A 22467-nucleotide genomic window follows, 5' to 3' on the forward strand; every position below is an offset into this window, starting at 1 on the left:
AATGGATCATTTAGAACAAGCAAATAATTTAACAGTAAACACAATAATAATAAATTAGATTTATTAACAAGTTTCCACTAATTTGTGGTTCTATCATTTGGAATGTGGAACGGATACCTTTATGTAATAGAGAATAATGATTCATGTTTTTTATTGTTGGTGTAAATTCTTTCTCGTATGTGATGTTGTCACAAAGTGATAGTAGGATTTGGGCAAAGAACGCAATAAAATTAATGTCTTATCTTTATCATTAACCTTCATATCAAGTTTGTGCAAATGGTTGATAACAAATTGAAACTAGTGTGTTGGTGAAAATCAGTACCCCATTCATTTTTAAGAGGCCACAAAGTCACTATTTCAAGTACAATTGTTTGTTAGCGACTTAGACAAGAATTGCTTTTCTAATATCTTTCAAACATGAGTTAGTGAATTCAAATTCATAACATGGAACAACACCTCATATGATAAACATAACAATATGGTTCATATAGTTTTTTCAACTCTTTCCAATACAATTGATACATATCATATTATTTATTCTCACACAAAGCTTTGGATTGATGGTGTTGAGCTAATACATCCTTTAAGTCACATTTATCATAATTCAAAATTATCAATGCTATCAAATTTCGCTGCCTCCAAGTTGAACAACATATATATTTTACCATGACCACACCTTTAGAATAAGTATATTTTTTTGGTTGCCAATAACACCGAGAGCCATGCACATATGTCTTGTCAGCGCCCACAGTGCCTTTTCATGCCTTGGATTTCTCTCTGTTTTTCATGGGACCACAACAATACATAAATTTTAAATCATGAAGATAGCAAAATATACATAAACAATACAAGTTTCGTTTCAGACTCTACAAAACCACACTTACACTACATCATGTAATAGACACATCACACATGCCTCACCCTCTATCCCTCCGCCACGTTCACGGGCAAAAACATTATTGAAATTCACAAAGGTGCGCACTGCGCACCCTTCCTCAACCCATATTTTCTGGTAGCACATCTTTTGTCACACATTGCTCCATGTGTTCCCGGCTCGGACATAATTAGGGATATCCGTGGGAAACAAAAAAAACATTCCTCCATGTGTTATAAGTTATGCTTGTTTAATTTACAGTTGTGACAATATTAAGACATAAGATATAATACTCTCATCTTTTCTACTCTTTCTTTTCTAAAACTCCTTCGTTTTCACTCACTTTGCCATCTTCTATTCTCTCTCAAGTCTCAAGTAGAATTAAGGGAAAAAGCTTCAAACTTGTCACTGCCCCACTTTCAAATTTCACCGAAAGAACCCATTTTTCTCAAAACTAACTTCATTTTCCCATACCCATTTGAGTTTCAGTCAATTTAACTTACATTTCTGAAATTGAACCTGAACAATTCTTATGGCTATTAAGCTTCTCATTTTTTTGTTACTAGCAAAAGGTCTCACCTTTGAAGGTATAGATGCACTAACATTCTCTTCCAAGCTCATACATAGGTTCTCTGAAGAGGCCAAGGTTCATTTGGCCTCAAAGGGTAACAGTGTTTGGGTTCAATCATGGCCCAAAAGGAACAGTTCTGAGTATTTGAGGTTGCTTCTGAGCAGAGACATGACAAGGCAGAAGATGAGGCTTGGTTCTCAGTATGAATCTCTGTATCCTTCAGAAGGAAGCAAGACCTTCTCCTTTGGCAATGTCCTTGATTGGTGAGTGTGTTAGGGTCTGTTTGACTTATGAAGAAATGCTACAAATCAAGAGGGAATTAAAGTTTGAGTCTTTTGCTACATACTTTATTTGCTACATCTTACCAACTTGTAGAATTTGGTTCACTTAATTAAGCTTACTATAGAGTATCAAGCTTCACTTCATTGATTTTAAAAGTTCCTCTCTCCCTTTTCTTTGGTTGAAATTTCTAACCCGAGTTGTAAATTAATTTATACAGTTGTAGTAAGTTTGTTTACTTGAAAAATAAGTAACTAAACTTGGCAATGATTTCCGTGGTTTTTTTGTTTGTATACACTGTGAACTTCAGTGATATTCAATTTGTTAATTTGAGGTGTATTCTTTTAGCTGGAGATTCAGTTGTTAATTTTCTAAACTGATGATTTTTATGTAACTTCTGCATTTGAATGTTGTACTGTAAACCTATGATTTTTGTTTTGCTTGAAATGCATATGGAATGAAGTCATGTAATGCATTATATACATAACATAAAAGTGGTTAATTTCATATCCGATGATTAAATGACTAGACTATTAGAAAGAGGAAAGAAAGGGCGATCAAATAGACGGCAAATAAGTTTGGCAATGGAACATATGAACTAATTCTTTGTGGAATTTCAGGTTGCATTATACATGGATTGATATTGGGACTCCAAATATTTCATTTCTTGTTGCATTGGATACTGGAAGTGATTTACTTTGGGTTCCTTGTGATTGTATAGAATGTGCTTCCTTGTCAGCTGGTCATTATAATGTATTGGTAAGTACATGATACTGACAATTAAGTTTTTAATTTCTTTTAAAACTTCTCCGTCTCTTTATATTATTGAGTTGTGCCATTACAGCAATGGACTTCATTGTTACTCCATTTATATTCGAATTCCGTCACATGCTTCCTTCCTCGATTTTATCCTTGACCCTCAATGGCATATCCATTTTGTGAACCATTCATATTGTAAGCATATAGGATTCTGGTTTTATGCAGCCGTTGTGTTCTAGCTTCACACAGGCAGACAAGGGAGAAAGGGTTAAGGTTTAAGAACATATTAGGTCCTAAAGAAGAAACATGTCCTATATATGCCTACCTTTTCCATTATCAATTAAAACATGCTATATGCTACTTGGTATTTGCATATTTGGTAAGTCAAGCTAGACCGCTTGAAAAAGGATCTGTGTTTGTGTTGGACATGTATCATGTTGTGCACCACTTAAAGTATTCTCACATTTTAAATTTTGTATGTCGCAATGCGTCACTGGCATGTTCTGTGTCAGAGGATATGCACTTCTTGGCCATTTGTTGATATCCTTCCTCCCCTGTAGTGCGTGCTCTAATTTCGTAGAAGTAAATATTAACATACTTAAGTTTTGTTATCTAGACTTCTTCAATAGTTCTACAAAGAGCCGTAAGAGATTTAGCAGTTATTTTCAATGATTGATTGGCAGATGCTCCCTTGTATATGGGGGTATCTCTGATGCAGGATCGGGATCTGAATGAGTATAGCCCATCATTGTCCAGCACCAGCAGACATCTACCTTGCAGTCATCAGTTATGTGACCTAAGTTCCGAATGCAAAGGTCCTAAAGATCCATGCCCTTATAAAGATCAATATGCCTCGGATAATACCTCAAGCTCTGGATTTCTTATTGAAGACAAACTACATTTGGCATCCGATGGCAGAAATGCAGCACAAAGTTCTGTCCAAGCCTCTATTATTTTAGGGTATGTTTATTGTTGTCAGATAATATCAAAATGTTATGTTCTTAGAGCTTTAATGTGTTGGGAAAAGTTATGAGCCGAAAATTTGATTTCATATAACTTTTCATGAAAATTTATTTTTATGCTGCAGTTGTGGAAGGAAACAAAGTGGTGGCTATTTAGATGGAGCTGCTCCTGATGGCCTTTTGGGGCTTGGACCTGGGAGTATTTCTGTTCCAAGTTTGCTGGCAAAGGCAGGACTTATTCCAAATTCATTCTCAATCTGTTTAAATGAGAATGATTCCGGGAGAATTCTCTTTGGTGACCAAGGGCATATCGACCAACAATCTACACCATTCTTGCCTGTAGAAGGGAGATTGTATGTAGTGTATAATACTCTTTAGCAGCTGCTTAATTTTAGATTGCAACGTAATATGCTACAAAAAATATTCCTAGCCGTCTTGGTTTGACTTGCATGTTGATTGTTTGAGTTGTTGCAGATCCAGTTATTTTGTTGGAGTGGAAAGCATCTGTGTTAGGAGTGTTTGTCTCAAGCAAACTGGATTTCAAACACTTATCGACAGTGGCACTTCTTTCACCTATCTTCCCAATGAAGTTTATGAGAAAGTTGTAGTGGAGGTAATCCCTTTTATCATTATTTAGTGGTGTTTGATCATGCATAAGATGGGCTAAAAGTAATATTCACTAAATACAGTTTGACAAACACGTAAATGCAACCAGGATTACCGACCAACAAAGCCCATGGGAGTACTGCTATAATGCCAGGTTAGGTACTAAATGATTTGGCTTACAAACTTTTCACTCTTCTCTGTGACTCATTCTGTTTTTACGTGACAGTTCACAGGAGTTGAATAATATTCCCCGGATGAAATTCACTTTCTCTAAGAATCAAACCTTTTTAATTCAAAATCCACTGTTAACTTTTCCTGTCAGTCAGGTAAGCCTACCTTTCAACCTTTTTTTTCTTCCCGTTGTCGTTTGATATGAATGCAAATGTATTTGATAGAAAATTGTGAATTGCTGACTTACAAAAAAAATCAATTTTAAACATTGTTCACCAGTGAGGTAACAAAATGAACCATTTGTTTGTATCTAAGTCACTGACATTTGATTTGTAATATGTGGTGAGGGTTACTGTGGCTTCTCAATTGTGCATGGATAAAATTATTCTTTAATCTGATGCTATGTTGTTAAGATTCAAGTCTTCTAAAATAATTAGATTTTCTTGCAAGATCTCTTGTATCTTCCCGAAGTCATATCTGTAACTTATTTATGATTGTGATGAAATACAAACTTCTGGTGCAGGAATATACTGCATTTTGTTTGACTGTGATCCAAACTGATGAGGATTATGGTACCATTGGACGTGAGTATACCACCGCCTGCCATACCTGAAACCAAATTTCATTTGTTCAGGCTTCCATTTTGTTTCGTTTCGCTTCTCTGATTTTTTATATTTTGTATTTCCTTTATCTGCCCTGTTCTCTACAACAATCATGCATCTATTAGCTCAAACAAGTTCAAGAGCAGATGCATGTAACGGCTCACATATATGTGCATGTAAATACATACTTGTGCTAACAAATAATGACTGTTGCCTTTAATTGGCGTTTTTGTTTCAGAGGACTTCCTGAAGGGTTATCGCATGGTGTTTGATCGGGAGAATCTTCGTTTTGGCTGGTCTAGTTCCAATTGTGAGACCTTCTTTCACTTAAAAACTTCAGCCTATCACTTTCCCAAATCTTATTGACTCTGACCCTCACCTTCTTAGTTTGGATTCTTTTTAATGAATTGATTATTTATTTTGCCATAAAGAAGAAAAGAGAAGAGACTTGGAAAAAGAGTAGGAATAGTTAATCAACCTTACCATTTTATATCAAAACTAAAGCTTTAGGCCATAACTCTATAAGTAATGCACGTGTAAACTCGACACACATGGGTAAGAGTTTAAGTTTTAAGTGCTTTCCGGCATGGGACTAACTGGACTTTTTGTAGCATAACCCTCCTTGCATGCAAGGCTAACATAATGACTAGCTGGTTTCAAAATTCTCATTTATTTCAGGGACCATGCTTATCTGTTATACACAGCTTTTTCATGTTTTTCTAGTCTGAATCTATAGTTCTATACTTTATGCTAATCACTCAGAAGCTACAGGTCAAGATAGCATGGGAGATACAGAGAATTTAACATCACCATCCCATAGTGGATCACCAAATCCTCTACCAGCTAATCAGCAGCAGACTATCCCCAATACGCGTGCCGTACCACCTGCCATTGCCGGGAAGACTTCCCATAAACCCTCCATAGCCACCACATCTAGACTTACCTCTTGGCATTTATTAAGTTCATTGTCACTGATCTTTATTTATGGCTATATGGTTAAGCTTATCTAATCTACTTGTAAATTTCTCACCTATTCAAGCCCTTACTATTGTGGGGTTTTACTTTTCTAGTTTATAAGCTCTTGTATCTATTGAGGTTAGTGTTAGTGACATATACTTCTCTTCTTTTGGTATATTTTTTGGTTTGTGGGCCTCTTCTACTTTTCTGTGCTATATATCATTATCATTATGTAATTATATTATGCTAGTGCAAGTAATTGTTTGATATTTTTCTTGTATATTATTTATTCTACCATTTGCATTATTCTCCTAGAAATTAATCGGCAAAGGCTGAAACGAAACTTTTAACCTTTAGCGTTCCAAATGCAACAAGAGGATAAGACCGATGAAAAGATAGTTTATTTTGGAAAATGTTTTTCTTAATCTCAAAATACAATTCCCGTTGTGGGATGTTGTTTCATTTGAATGTGGGTGGATATTTTTTGTACCACACCTTATATGTTTTTCTTAATCTCATTTGCTCTAAATAAGAGAGTTTGAAAATATTTCTTGTACCACACCTTCCTTAAAATAGTATTTGCATGTATTGATTATTTCGTGCTTAGTTTACATAAATTTCTAGATTCATGTCAACTCAAACTTAATACAAACAATTATTCTAATCGATTATGGCTATTCATACTTTCTAAAATTATTTTATGAAAGTTGAAAATTGATTTTGCAAGTTCTCGAGGCAATATAATCAATTACATACCTGTGTTTGTGTAATCCGATTTTCAAACACTTATGTATTATCCATATACATTTTTTATAATATTATCTTTTGTTGGTCAATTTTTTTTTGCTAACTACACTAACATTAATCTAATTCTAAAGCTTAAGATTCTAGAAAATCATTTTTTTATTATTAATGACTTCAGAATCTTAACCTTCAAAATTAAATTCACAACTTTTATACTTTTCCTTGAATTCATAGTCATGACAATTTGATGGATATTCGTGTTGATAGAGTTGAAAATGAGCTTGTTACTTTCAAGCTAGAGTGGCCATATTGGGGATAGCTACATGATGTCCCCAACTTATATTTTTTTGTTGATGGGTAGGTTCATGTACATTGTGGAATACCTTCTTGTATCTTGTGGGAGAGCAATTTTAAAATTAAGCCAATTATAGATCATATACCAAAGTAAATATGTGAATCCACACCATGAGAATAGATGTTGAGAGGTTTTTGGTTACTCATTACAAAAGTTGTATTTAGTTCCTCCTTGTAATTGTGTCTCCTTAAAGCTTCCATGGTTGATAATCTGCCTTGAAATGTTCTTCATGCAAGAGAAGTGAATTTCAAGGAGGATTTATACATTCACAAGAGTTTGAACATATTGCATTTTTGCTCTTGATTGTTCACCTGTCTAAGAAGAACCTTATATATAGATTTGACAACAATCTTCGGTGGTTCTCCACAAAATAGCTTTTTGTAATCCTTCATAAGATTATCTATTAGTTTAAGTTCCCAAAAATGATGTATTATGCTTAAAACCTTAAATGATATAACAAGAAGCCCTTCATATCTCTCACTGATTTCATCCATACCGCTACCAATTGAACTCAGAAATCAGAATTGGGTTGTATGTTCGATTGTACTGCCATAAACGATTATTGTTACTATTAATTACATACGAAAGAGGAAGGAGAAAATGATAGTAATTATGTGAGTTCATGTAAAAGGGTGATAAGCTTTCCATTTTCTTTGAAGTGATCTCGTAAATGAGTAAATCTATTATGATGAGGTGATTTTATGCTTTGAGAATTGAGAGTGTTTAAGGGCAAAAGTTTGGCTATATTTTTGTTATTGATGTTAAGTGTTTTTAATGTCTGTTACGGCGTTCTTATATAGAGATGTGATCTGAATTTTAATACATGCTTACCATTCTTTTTCTTTCTATGATGGTAGTATAAGTTTATAGTAATATTAAAATTTGGGAGTTATGATATTATTTTGACTATTGTTTTTCCTCCATTATTATGTTTAATAGTCTTCGAATATTATATTATTGTAACCTTGCAGTGCAACAAATGGATATTAAGAGAAGATGGATCAGGCTACGTTCATATAAAAAAACATTACAATCACGTGTTTTTCCCTTTACTTTCTTAATGAAACAAGGATTCATGTTACTCATTTAAATTCCATCATCACCATATCATGATTTTTAATGATACACATATTTGTTAGAGAGAATTTGTAATCTTATAGTTGTTTACTTGTAACATATATTCGATACTTAAATTCTTGTGTTTTTTTGTGTGCTAAAAAGAAAACCACAAACCGAACATTTGTTAGCAGCAGATGGGAAATATCATTTGTCATTTATTATGGCGAGTGGCGATTATCTTCTCACTAGTTTTTTAGGAGTATATATATGTTACCTAGTTACACCATCTTTTTAAGACCAAAATACTAGTTTCTCCTTTTGCTTAAACAACTACGTTTTAGGAATAAATTAGTAAAACTATTCCTGTAGCAAACCTTAAATTCAAAATTAAGAATTCAATGAGAACTCTTATTATTATTTTATGCAGATTGTAGTGTCTTATTCAATGAAGAAAGAAAATTGTTGAATTCAATTTTAATTAATATTATTACTATTTAATTTTTAATATCATTTCCAATAAATATAAGCATTACCACTAAGAAAAATGTGATTTTAAAAATAAAAAAAGATAAAAAATACAAACTTATATATATATAGTTAAAACAACAATTTTTTATCGGAAAAGTAACAATATATACTATAAAGATACAAGAGCAATACAAGGGAATGACAAATAATAAATGGAAATTACAAATAAAATCAAGTCAAACTCATAAGACATTTGCACAAATTAAGCAACCAAACAGAATAAGTCATCGTGTGTTTGTTCATTTTCTGATTGATCTATAGCCAAGAATGCACATCCAGGGTTTCTACAATATGGTGACAACACATCAAGATGACATTGTTTATGACTAGCTATATATAGATCACAAAAATTAAAATTAACATTTCATCAATACTAAAATACTAAATCACATTACCATGTTTTCAATTGATAAATACTTAAAATAATAAATTTTTGGTGGGTTTCAAACTAATAAATTATTATAGCGATAAAAATTATTTTAGAAAAAATGATACTTGACTGTTTTTATTTATTTTAAAAGTTGCATACTAAAATAGATGATTGTTTTAAGTGGTACAAGTTGTTCTTCCTTCTTAAGAAAAACTCAATTTTGAGTCTCAAGTACGGAAAAACCATTTACTTGGAGAGTTAACGTGACCATGATTATCTCCCATGAAGACCATCCATGACAAAATAAAAAGTTGCATATTTATGTAATAAAAAAGCATCGCAAAAAATATATTTTATGTATGAGTTTTTCCATTCACGATCCATATGGCTGAGTTTAAGAAGAAATAAATATTGTTTTGGGAAAATACTTTAGTAAATTTTTTTGTACTACCAAAAATATCTTCTCACTTTTTAGGCAAAAAACTAATTTTTTTCGGAGTGTCTAATTGCCCTTCCCAACAAGTATCGTTATGAAGAAGTAGATTTTTATGTCCTTAACTTCATACTTTCCTATAACTTATCAAAAATACTTTCCTATGAAGATTTTAACTTTTAGGTTCCTTACCTTTATATTTTTGCAAGTAAGTATGATAAATTATTTATTCTTCTTAGTTATCTATTAAACTTAACTATTGGTGAAATTAGTTTATTCATATAGATAATATTAAAATAATAACAATGAAAATTCTAATTCATCCATTTTGTTTGAACGTTGACTTAAATCATTAATATTTCATTTTGTTTTTTATGTATATAAATATTATTGTATTAATCACTTTTATCTCTGAAATTTATTTATAATATTTTCTCAATAAATTTTATATTTTGATACTGTTTTCACTATTTATCAATGTTAAGTGACATTTGTTGTTGCATTACTATTATTGTGAGTCAAATTACAATTACTTTCTTGTTAGCTTATTAATAATTTAACAATATATTTATATGAATGAATTTCACTAACAGATAAAGTTTAAGAGGTAATAAGTAAGAAAAAATAGTTTATAATAACTATTTGTAAAGACATAAAATTTAGTGAAACTTTATATATTTTTCACTAAAGATTATAGAGAAAAAATACATGCACTGACAGCGTAAGAGTTTTATATAATGTCATTCATCACTCATTTTCAATTATCATTGACTTTACAAAAAAATAATACAAATGGTGAATGGTGTACTGACTGTGCATATCTTTACACTGTCAGCGTATATATTACACTCAAGATTCTAGGATAACATGAAAAATACATAAAATAATTGTCATAAATGTAAAGAAAAGGTTTTTCTCTCTTCATTAAATAAGATTTACCATTTTCCTTTTCCAAGGAAAAACTCATGTGAGGCATTGCAAGGTAAGGAATGGGAAACTGGCATAAAGCATTATTGGGTATACCATATTAATATTTTATATCTCATAAAATATGACTTTCCTTTGTTTTACGTTTTTTGTTTACAATAGTTTTACCCAAATGTCATTAAAGTATACTTATATATATATATTTAATTTTTTAACCAGTAAACAATTTTAATAAAATTGAATATCCTAAAATAAATTTTTTGAAAAGTAAAGATGGTTAAGTATTGTATAAGTTTAGTATCGATGTATTTTCAATCTAAACTTTTTATAGGTCCACACATTATTCACCATTTATATAATAATAAATAATAAATCATATACTGATAATATAATTTTTTTTACATTTTTCATACATATATTTTAAACTATTACTTTTTAGCAACCGAAGGAAATCTATTTACTTTACACAAAAAACTTCTTTTTTTCCATTGCTTTTCAAATTATTTGAAAATTTAAATGTTAAACATACACAGAAGAAAAATAAACCTCTGAAAGCACAAAGTGGGATAATCCTATATTGCATCTTCTTTTTGGTTACATTCTTCTTTTGTAGTTGTGTTTGTATTGAGTTAACATCTCTGCTTTCATAATATAATTGTTTTTCTTACCAAAAAAAAGTTTCATTTTCTGAACAAAACTAACAGATGTCATCATTTCATCTCAAATGAGAAATGGAAAAAGAAGGTGATCCTTGAATTTAGAAAGTGAAACCGTCAGTCTCAAAATCAGACCGGAATTTCATGCGTGTTAAGTGTGTTACCTTCACTTTGCTTACTTAGTTCCTATTGTTAAAACGCCTTTAGCTTTATCACACTTGTCTTTTAGCTTAACAATTCAATTCATTCTTATCTCACACTCAGATCCTCCACGGTAAAACCGCAACCCCGCCACCGTATTATATTGCGTGACCCTGATACTAAAAAAAAGAACAAAAAAACAACTAAGATTACGTATTCGAATACATACAATAATTACAATCATATCTTAATCTCAGATACTAATAAATAGAGTATCTAGATATATGCATGAAAATTAATAAGGAATGATCGATTAAATATATTTCTTTCAACCAATTTTTGAAGGGTATTATTTTCAAAAATATAAATATTTGAAAGAGTTTAATTTTCAGTATTTCTTATTTCTTTATCAAATTGTGTAAAAGACTAATACCTTTGTTTTTGTAAACTTGGGGTAGCTACTTTAAAATAAGTTTTGCTTGAAGTGCATGAATCTAAATCAATGAATTTAAGTTTCTCATTTCTTTTGTCTGTATAAAAGAAAAGCATTGTAACTTCACCTTGACACATTTTGAGTTTATCAGAAATGTTTGATGACGTTACTTGTAAACGCCACTCAACTTTTTATCCAAAAAAATCCAATACTAAGTTGTACATTATACTCAATCTCACTATTTAAGCACAAGGAGGAACACATTTCTATGTGTGTTCTCAATCTTGGTCTGTGTTTTTTTCACTTTCCTCTCATTGTTCTTTTTTCTGTATTCACTATCTCAGCTATAATTTTCTTTGCTTTCTATTTTCCTTCTCTTATTATTCCTTGTTGCTCCATTCCAATCGGTACCCTCTATTTGCATAAGTTGATTTTTTGTAGCATACTTTCTTTTTAGCTCTCTATGAAGCAATCCATTTTTTCTTCAAATTGAACAACCTTAGATTTTCGCATAATGATTAAAGTCAAGTCAAAGTTTGGTCAATACCGTTGGAGATTGGTCAATTTTAGTGAAGATTGATTATTCATAATTGGTTTGATAATTAGTCATCAATTTAACACAAGATTGATCAATTCTTTCTCTGCAGTAGAAAAAGTATGCTACAAAATATTCAGATTATGTACTTTTTTTAGGGTGGGGATTTAGTTTGTGATTGAACATTTCAATTAAGTATTTTGGTGTAACGATCTTACATATCCCCGAAGGAGCCATAGTATACCCTAAGAGAATAGCATGAATCAGTTCAAGACTTTTCTCCATTTTTGACCAACATATATCTATTATATTCCTTGAGGGTTTTTTTATTTTTGCCTCATTTATTTTTATGTTTTCTTACAGGATTAAATTCGGTACATCTGATTCAAGGCAAGAGCTACTTAACTTTGAGGTAACCACACAATTATTAAACACATAAAACTTTAGTTTCACTTATTCATGCATAAATTTTGACCTTATTATAGTTTCCAAGTTATTACTATAATTTGTTAATAAAAAAGTACACAAGTTTGGGTAAAATTTATGCTCTAATTTTTAGCCTTATTCTAGTGAATAATCAAAACTAGAATAAGCTAGGGTTTTTGATAGTCAAACTCTGACTAGTTGTGACTTTTGTGATGCAGTTAATTACCATTGAAGAGTCACTTACCACCACCACTTTAATTACTAACTTCATAATTAATATTGTATAAGGAAAATTTTAATATATCTCTCACTATCAATGGAGCTGCCATTGATGGAGAAAATCCTAGATGGAATTGAGATTGAATTATCTATTTTTAATATTCATTGATTTTGTGTATTTATTTAATAAATGCAATATTGCTATGTAATGACCAGGATATGGAAAGGATTAATGAGTTAGAGAATTTAAACTTTCAAGATGAGGAGAGTTTATTTGATGGCTTCCTAAACGGCAATGTAAGAAGTTTAGCAATCTCGCTTTGTTTTCTTCAACTTCATTTTTTTGTTTAAGCAATGTTTCATGTTTATTTGGATTTGATTTTAAAGGGGGGAAATTTAATCATATTATTTGGTTTGCTTTTAATTAAAGAATTCAACTTAATCAAATTAGTTCTGATGAGTATGTTGTAGTTCAATACTTCAATCTAACCAAATTATGGAAAGTGCTAACTAGCTTAGTTGATAATTATGCATGCATCTTTTTTCCAAGGTTCAGAACCTTTATTTCATGATCTTTTAGTTCTATGCACTTACATTACATTTACACAAATATCAGTGTTTGATTACAACTACATCCGCATTATTTTTTATTATTTATATCATGTAATTAGGAGATGTGAGAGTTGTTAAGTAATATTCATTGTTATTGTATGGTTCAGGTTCAGGACTCGTTAGAATCAATAGTAGCAGGAAACAATCAGACCCAAACAACTGAGTTTGCTGCCTATGGAAACAATCAAACCCAAACAACTGAGTCTGCTACCTATGGGAACTTAGTGGCTCCACCACTTTTATTTGATGATTCTCACCCACTACCCTGGTCACCAAACTCTTCAGATCCATTATCAAAAGAAGCACTACAAGACCTTCCATCATCTATGGTGAAATATAATTCATAAATGATATATGCTACTTGGCTTATATATCATCATAAATCATATGCCACATGTTTTTAGTTATATGCATTATTTGTTTATAAACTTAATGTAGATCAACTAGCATGCATGTAGGACCGTCATTACTTATATAGTTAATATGTGTGTCAATCATAGCATTAAATAACATTAATAGAAGAGTCTTGAGTTAAATTCCTTCTTGGGATTTCTCCTCCGAGAGTCTTGTGACATTTCATCACCTTATTCATATATATTTATGGTAGGTGATCTACACACCTATTAAACTCTCTCCATATATACATACATTTCTCTCTCTCTATATATATATATCACTAGAATATGTGACTTTGTTTAATCCAGATTTTAATAATTTGATTAGGTGGGATTGTTCTCAGAAGGAGCAGCTTATCAATCTCAATACGAGATTCCGAACATGTAGGTTATTTTATGTATATTAATGTTACTATACTTCATATCATAACAAGTTTTAGTTTATATGTCTTGTTTATTCCTTTATTGTGCTGATCTTGGCATATATATTGTGTTGTAGGGTTCAAGCTTCGGGTAATCAAATGTTAAATGAAACCAGGATGCAGAATTCGGTTACAGCTTTGTTGCAATCAGACCCTGTGAGTACAATCATCATACATAATATATATTGCTCTAAAACTTGCATGAGTACACTATGTCTTGTGAACCACGTTAATTGCATTGTTCACCTTAATTCAATAGCAGGTAGAGGCAAGAGCAGGAACTGGGAAAGGAATACTGAATGATCAATTCATAACTAACCAAAGATCTGTGGTGTACCCAGGGACATGGAACACCAATACCAGGTCATGTGAAACATGTTTGATGATAAATTCTTAAATGCTATTTTTAACACTACAAGATGTTGTTTAATTACTTTGTACCTTTCAAAGTACAATTTCTAATTTATAATATAAATTATGATCTAAGTGAACTAAACTAATAAAATTAAATAGCTAATATGGTATATATACTAAATAGCAAAGTATTATATAAATATATATATATTATGCCAACTCAAAGTCAACTTATATGTATGGGAAGGGGTACAAGAGCAAGAAGTCACTAAATCATTTCTAATTAAGTAAATGTATTGTATTATATTAGTATCTTAGAGAGATTTCCAACTCAAGAAATTGATATAAAAACAAGACTTTTTAAGTCTTGGAGCATATTCATATTTTCAGCCTAATTTTGCCCAAAAGTCACCAATCATTTTTTATCATCAGATTGGTGATACACCCATTTGGGTACTGATTCTTCCTATTTAATTTTATAACAATTAATTTGAAATTTTAGTCAACGTACGTAACTCTCAGTTCAATTAAGTATTATGTAATTCTGCTATTGAGACTGAACTGTCTAATTTATTTTCTACATGCAGTCCTGCACCGTATCCTAGTTATGGATCACATAGCCAATTTGGGACAATGCCATACAATTCATTTGCCTCTAAATCTTCGGTGCCTATTAGGTATAAAATTATTTACTACATATTTCCTATTTTGGCATGCCCTTTATTGAAATACTATTTAAGGTATTTTATTCTTATTTTGGACTTTGTTTATTTATATCCATGCTAGATAACAAAGATAATGCTTAAGTTATGCATGCTTCATTATTTTTGCAATTACTTCGATCAATTTAATGATACTAATTTATTCATTTTACCTAGGCCTATGAATCCAATGGGCACACGAATTGAGCAAGTTGCCCCTATGTTGCCAAATACAATTGCTCCACAATTTGGCAGGGCAACAATGACATCTCCATCTTCTTGGTAAGAGTTCACAATTATCTATGTTTTTGTATAGTTCAAAAGCTTTATAAGTGTTCATCAAAAACAAAATCTAAGTACATGATAGTCATACAACATATATAGAAGCCATATTAATGAAATATAGACCAAATAAATTAGCATGTGTTACATTCATGGTTAAAATGGAACCCGGAAGGCAAAAAATGGGGTATGTTGGATAGAGGAGTTAGAAGGAAAGCAAGATTTTAATTGTAAGTAAATTCTTTCAATGAAAGGAGCAAAATACAATATTATTGCATGAATTCTAAGTAATTCCTTATTCTTCTTTTTAAACAATTTACAATTTACTAAAATTTTAAAATAAAAAAAACTAATCATGTATTTTATTTCTTTCTACACTCCCTCATCCATATATAAATGAAACAAACTAAATAGGGTCTTAATTAGCAAATACTTTAAAAGGTATGTACTGTTAGTAAGATCATTCGTCATTTATATATATAATTTTTATTTTCAAGTCAACGATAAAACATATGAATAATTGATAATATAAGTTAGTACCATCTTTTACTCTTTAGCAAATACCTAGTGTTCTTATTTATATGGATGAATCTTACATAGGGTGCAACCACTAGAGAATGTAGAGATAGGAGGGAACAACATTGGCCAAAGCTCCTCCCATAAGGCAAATTCAAGGTTATCCTCCACCATTCCAATATACAAAAATTCTAAGCTTCTCTGTATTACCTTCTCTTGTAAATTTAGCTTTGATGATTTTGAGTTTTCAGGAGAATTAAGAATTCACTGTATGAGCCAACACTTGGGAAATCTGGTTATACATTTGACCCCCACATCAGAGCATGGGAAAGATTAACAAGAGGTAATTAAATTTAAAAGCGAGCATTACATATTGAGCTGAAAATCTTTAAGGCTGTGATAATAATGTTATGTTGTTGTTCTTAATGCAGAGAATCATTAGCAATACCATTCCCAATGAGAAGTGCGTGGAGTTACCAGTGATCGTACTTTGGTGGAACATGCATCTACTACATTTTAATTGTTGCATATGTTTATATCTAGAATAATGTTTCATAGACACCGCTTATGTTATGGGATCTTTATTCCTTTGAAGTTATTTAGTAATGAGTTGCTATTTTATGTTGAATGGGATGATAATGTAATATATATTTTAAATGGTATTTTATATAGTAAGGCATTTGATGGAATTCATTGAGTTAGAAGTAGTTATTTAAATTGGTTACCACAACCACATCACATAATAATAACAATGTAATACCAAATTACAATAATACAGTCTAACGCAACTTTATGAGGAATCTTTACATGTAGATATACCTCAATTTTTTTTAAGGTATTAAAAGGGTTTTTTTGTTGGTACAAATCTATTAAAAGGGTATGTTAAAAGGAAAAGTGAACTGTCAAGCAAAATTACCTAAAACCTCCTTTAACCGTGTTTATTGTTCTTCCCGTTGATGACTTGAAGCAATTAGTCATTTAGCCCTTTAAAGTGTCAATTATTATGCTTTCACTGTTTTTAAAGTACTTAGTTGGATGAACTTGTGAATAACATCAAAAAAAAGTTAATAAGTTAGTTTGGCAAGTGTAAAACATTTAATTAATTTATATATCCATACTATATACCAAAAATGAAATATTTAGATACATAAAATAAAAATATAGATTGAGAGACGCTTAATGAAATGTATGTCGACACCTAGTATATATAATGGAAATAGTAGGATTGATACTTGGTAAACATGGTTGAATTGATAAAGTTATGTACATATGAGGCTTTTTCTCAGGATCACATTTCCTATTCATAAAGTGTGAATGTGTAACTTTATCGGTTAGAAAAATAATTATGTTTACTTAAATTTTAATTTAAATATATTTTTTAAACTAATCCTAAAAAGTAGCATAGGAAATGATATACTTTGTAGAAAAGAAGACATGCTTCTCATTTCTCTTAACCTCATGTGTTGGAGAAATTAGTGGTGTGTTCATGTATGCATATTTTATAGGTAAGGAATCGACGGGTGTTGGTTTAAGTAGTACATGTTTGATTTTTTTTAAGCAAGATTTTGGGTTCGAATCTTATAAATGAAAAAATATCCACTACGAGAGTTACCCTCACATGCTCGGACAAGATTGCCTTTGATGCGAGGATACTTGTGGAAACCAAAGTTTTTTATGGGTATGGATAAAATTGTTGTTGGGCTTAATGTGAGAGGGGGGATAACTTTGGTTATGGGCCTAAGTTGATATTGGATAGAATGGGGAAGATGAAGGTGATGAGCCAGAGGCAAAGTCTGAAAGTGGATAGGCTTGTGGGTTTCAATTTTCACACACCACTATATTTGTTAAACCCAAATATACCTTCATCTTATCCCATCTTTTGTAAGAGGAAGCTCATGAAAGAAAGTCTCATTGAGTGTTTGATTCAGTATCAATGAGAGAAACTAAGAGAGATGATGGGCCATTTTAGAAGACGATGAAGAACAACATACAAGTAAGAAGAAGCTTAAGAGAGGTGCAGAAAAAAAAACAGATAAAAAGACGAGTTTAATATTTATGCATTAACAATGTAAGAGTTGATGTAAGACAAGATATAATAATATTATAAACTCTATATTTGATTAGATATGCAATTATGGAATGACATTTTAACAGAAACCCAAAAACTAAGCAAAATATAATTTAAAGACAGTACACAGACCCACAATATCAAGCATTAGAAAACTTATAAGAGATACATGCATCCACAGCTTCTCCAACAGTAAGGAAAATCCATTGTTTTCCAATTTTGTCCACAACGTGTGCAAGCTTAAGCTTATGAATAACTAGCCATCTTGGGTTGACCATAGCTAACTGTAAAAATAAAAATCACATACCAAATGTGTTAGAGCTTATAGGTTAGACCAAACCACAACTAAAACATAGTGGTTCAAGTACAAAGAAAGGAGCAAAATGTCGATTTGGTTCGTATAATTAGCGATCAATTTAGTACTTGACATTATAAAAATGACAATTTGATTCCTAGACTTTCATATTATCTTAATGTACATAGTTCTATTTCATAATGTCAGTTATGAAAAGTGGCTGAAATTTTCTATTCTATAATGTCAGTTACGAACCAAATTAACATATAATGTCATAGGCAAAATTTGAGTCCCAAAAATATAAAACAATGGTGGCCTTACTTCTACTCCACGTGAAAGCAACCTCTTGTGCAGTTCCTCCAGTGCTAGAATTCCAGAAGTATCAACATTCATCAAGTCTATTAAAGATAAAATCACAGGATCAATGCATAAGATAATTGCAATGTACTAAAATTTATAAATGTTTAGGCATTAAAATTCTGAGTTATGAAAAAAAATGTAACAAGACTCACTTGTCATGTCTAGGATTACAGCTTGGACCCTTCCTTTGGCAGATTCTTTAAGGTCTTCATCTTCACTAACCCACTTCAGAATTCTGGAACAAGTGAACAAATTCATACATAGTTCGAATTTTCGGCTAAAGTCGTCTCTAAATCATTTGTGTAAAGTGCTTGCCTTTCTCTCACAAAATTGGCATTTGCAAAGCAGAGTGAGCCAGAGCTTATGCGGATCACTATGATGCCTGGAGTGCTTATGGCCATAGGGTATTGAGTAACATCACAGAATGCTTCTGTTCTTGGAACTCTACCTAGAACTTCTATTCCAGGCCTAATTGCTTGTATTAGAATTTTTGCAAATGAGATTGTCACCTGTAACCAAACAAACACTTGAATCTTTATCTTTTCATTCACTTATTTATCTTTTAGAAAAATGTTTTTTATACATACTTTAGATAAGATTAGGACAATAAGGCTCTTATGTGTGTATAAGTGAATATTGAGGTATTGTATATAAAAATATATGTACACCACCAACAAGATGTAGGTTCAGTAGTGTAAGGCCCTACTAAATCCCTACACTGACCAAAAGGTCAAAAATTCGATGTCTGCTGCGAGTAACACTTGTTGAGAGGATAATCACATCCTCCTGAAAGAGATTAGTTCCTTACCCTGAGGAGATATCATTGGTTATACGAAAGTATTGGACACCACCATAATGGTGTCAAGAAAACATTTTCATTATACAAATACAAGACTGATAGATAAAAAACTAAAAGAAGGGTTTGAAAGTGGTAGAAAAACTTACTGCAACAATAAGACCAATCTCTACTGATGCAAACAAGACACCAAGGAAAGCACCAAGACATGCAAGAAAGTCTAATTTGTCAACCTTCCAAATATAGCAAGCTTCACTTATGTCAATTAATCCAGGAAGTGCAGAGAGAATTATAGAAGCAAGTATGGCTACAGGGGTATAGTATAAGAGTCTTGTAAATAATTCAAGTGACACAATCACAGTAATTGCCATCACAATATTTGATACTGCTGTTTGACACCCTGCACTGAAATTCACTGCTGTCCTTGAGAAAGAACCTACAAATTTTCAGCAAGAAACTTTAACAACTTTGATACACTTCAAATAGATTAATTGCACAATTATTGTTAACAAAAGTATTCACCAGTTGCCACATAGCATGAACTTAATGATCCTGCAATGTTCATGAATCCCATTGATAACATTTCTTTGTTGCCATCAAGATGGTATCCCTTAATGGAAGCAAAAGATCTACCAACAGCTATAGCTTCCTGAATCACACAAGTTCAGATTTTCATCAGCAGCAGAAAATTCTTTACTATGAAAATCAGATACTAATTAGGAGAAAAATTCAGGAAACTAACTAATTAACTTACAGTTAGAGCGATAATCGCGCAAATTAATCCAATTTTCGCTGCTTGTCCAACATGTTGACCATGGAATTCTAACAAGTGAGCTGAACTTGGATTAAGGCCTCCTTTCACATGCTTTATTATATTAACCCCATGCTTATCAGCTTTTGACAAATACACAATTAAAGTTGATAGTACTACTGATAGAAGAGGCGAAATCGCAGGCAACCAGAAAAGCTTTTTGTTTCTTCTTCCCTGAAATCAGATATATATCATATGCATTATAAAAGTAAAATTTAAAATTAAACAGGTTTAGTGGACTAGAGGAATATAAATACCACAAATTTCAATACTTACAAGAAACCGGGTAATTAGAAGGAAAATCAGGAATGAACAACCCAGGACAAAATTTAGAGGGCACCACTGTCAATGGAATAAACAAGGACTAATGTCAAATATCAACAAGAAGAGTTATATAAATTCGACGGTCCGAATTTATGGATAGGAAATTTTTTAATGTCTGGAAGTGACTATACTCTATCAGAATATAAATGAAATAGCAAAATCAAGCTCACTTTTTCAGCAGAAGTAATTTGATGATGTAGTGACTTATAAACAGATGTAAACACAGATACTGCATCTGTTTTTGTGGTGAAGTGAGTAATCCCAAGCAATCCCTTGAGTTGCTGAAGACCAATAATGATAGCTGCTCCAGCCATGAATCCAACTAGTGCAGCATGTGAAAGAAAATCCACTAGAAAACCCAACCTGCAAAATTTGAAGAATTAACAAACTACTTAGTTTATGATGAAAACAAGAAATCAGCTAAAAAGATGATAAAATTACCTGAAAACTCCGAATGCAGTTTGAAAGATTCCGGCGAAGAAGGTCACAGTAAATACAAAATTTCTATAGGCATGAGGATTAGCAACAGGATCTTCCACTTTCTGGACTAGAGAGGATAACAGCAATGAGACTACAGCTACAGGTCCAATTGCAATTTCTCTTGAGCTCCCCATCATAGCATAAATAAGAGGTGGAATAACACTGGTATCTGAATGCAACAAAACCAAACCAACAGTGAAATTTGAAATAAGTGAGAATTGAGATTCATCAGTATTATAGTGTAATAAAATAAGTTAAGTCAGATACTTACAAAGGCCATATTCAGGATCAAGTTTGGCTAAATTTGCATATCCTATGCTCTGCAACATCATAATGAAAAACAGAAACAATGTTAATTTTTCAATGTTATTACTTCCTACATTACTTTGAAACTAGTAGTAATGGTTTGTGAGTACCTGAGGTATGCTTAGGCTAGCAAGAGTTAAACCAGCTAACAAATCATCTTTGAACTTTGAGGCTTTGTAATTTCTTAACCAACTAAGGATTGGGAATAAATTTTGCAAGAATGAAACAACATAACCTTGGCAAGTTTTATTCTTTGAAGAAAAGCAAAACTTGTTGCCATTAGGAAAAATGGTATCTTTAACTGAGTTAAATAGCTTTATCCATAGAGGTGGTGGATTTGGAGAATCCAGAACCCATTGTAACCTCTCTGAATGACCATTGTCCTCAATATTAAAGACTCCTTGCTCTCTCATACTGGAAACAACCTCAGTATGATGCACTGAACCCATGATTGGTTCTTGTTGTTGAAGTGTTTGGGCAAACTCTTGTAAGATGTACTTAATGCACAATCTTGTCACTTAAATTATGACATTTTTAGGTCCATCTATTTGGACTTTTGCATTGAAGGAAGATGCAGAGAGTACTGACATAAAAAGCTATGCTAGATGAAGGGTAGTTGTAGAAGCACCTTCGTTGGCTAGTGTTAAAAGCTGGGACTGATTGATGGTATAAAGCTTCCTTTTAAAGAAGAGCATCTATTCCAAATTAAGGGTAAAATTAAAGGTTTCAGTATATATCTACACAAATTCGGTTTCTAATATCATTCTGCATGTCGTAAAGGAGAATATAATCAACCATATGGGGTAAAGAAATATACTTACTATCAATGAGACTGATAATTTAAATTATAATTTGACTTGGATTGCATATAACCACATTATTCTGGGTCATAGTTATACTTCTATGCGGTTCACTTAGGTACCCCAACTTCATCAGTGTTTAATATTATTAGGTTTATTCAAGTGTGAAGTCCTATATTGGATATGAGGGGAGGAGTGAATTGGTTTATAAGTGGAAAAAACATATATAACTAATGCTTTAAGATTTTGGTTCAAGAGTGATGTCTCACTTGTGATTTTCCACTCTTCCCATACTCCGGTAAATAAAATTACTTTATGCAGAATTTAATATGTAATAT

At 31.7% G+C, this 22467-nt stretch overlaps 3 protein-coding genes across 5 annotated transcripts; 2 read left to right on the forward strand and 1 right to left on the reverse strand.

The window, feature by feature from the left end:
• LOC109357417 (aspartic proteinase-like protein 1) lies at window positions 1172-6036 on the forward strand. 2 transcript variants are annotated; one of them, XM_019601372.1, is made up of 10 exons: window positions 1172-1708; window positions 2345-2483; window positions 3202-3443; window positions 3571-3798; window positions 3920-4058; window positions 4135-4205; window positions 4278-4380; window positions 4743-4806; window positions 5063-5134; window positions 5596-6036. In XM_019601372.1, exons 1-10 carry the CDS (start codon window positions 1407-1409, stop codon window positions 5832-5834), a joined length of 1599 nt encoding a protein of 532 aa, XP_019456917.1. In that variant the 5' UTR covers window positions 1172-1406; the 3' UTR covers window positions 5835-6036. The 2 variants fall into 2 exon arrangements, with proteins under 2 accessions (XP_019456917.1, XP_019456918.1); XM_019601373.1 differs by having other exon boundaries at window positions 4278-4377; window positions 4746-4806.
• LOC109356125 lies at window positions 11628-16569 on the forward strand. 2 transcript variants are annotated; one of them, XM_019599463.1, is made up of 12 exons: window positions 11628-11714; window positions 12326-12374; window positions 12824-12904; window positions 13327-13548; window positions 13943-13998; window positions 14114-14192; window positions 14296-14399; window positions 14978-15067; window positions 15269-15373; window positions 15974-16048; window positions 16141-16232; window positions 16321-16569. In XM_019599463.1, the coding sequence occupies exons 3-12, from the start codon at window positions 12827-12829 to the stop codon at window positions 16329-16331; spliced, it is 912 nt and encodes a 303-aa protein (XP_019455008.1). In that variant the 5' UTR covers window positions 11628-11714; window positions 12326-12374; window positions 12824-12826; the 3' UTR covers window positions 16332-16569. The 2 variants fall into 2 exon arrangements, with proteins under 2 accessions (XP_019455008.1, XP_019455009.1); XM_019599464.1 differs by having other exon boundaries at window positions 14299-14399; window positions 16321-16517.
• Window positions 17971-22031, reverse strand: LOC109355743 (low affinity sulfate transporter 3-like). The gene is made up of 12 exons (XM_019598948.1): window positions 21440-22031; window positions 21295-21343; window positions 20985-21192; window positions 20714-20906; window positions 20496-20561; window positions 20163-20393; window positions 19931-20057; window positions 19558-19844; window positions 18928-19121; window positions 18765-18847; window positions 18574-18650; window positions 17971-18241 (listed from the first exon to the last, which is right to left on the reverse strand). The coding sequence occupies exons 1-12, from the start codon at window positions 21776-21778 to the stop codon at window positions 18098-18100; spliced, it is 1998 nt and encodes a 665-aa protein (XP_019454493.1). The 5' UTR covers window positions 21779-22031; the 3' UTR covers window positions 17971-18097.

Source organism: Lupinus angustifolius, chromosome LG09 (assembly GCF_001865875.1).
Source record: "Lupinus angustifolius cultivar Tanjil chromosome LG09, LupAngTanjil_v1.0, whole genome shotgun sequence".
Classification (NCBI taxonomy): domain Eukaryota; kingdom Viridiplantae; phylum Streptophyta; class Magnoliopsida; order Fabales; family Fabaceae; genus Lupinus; species Lupinus angustifolius.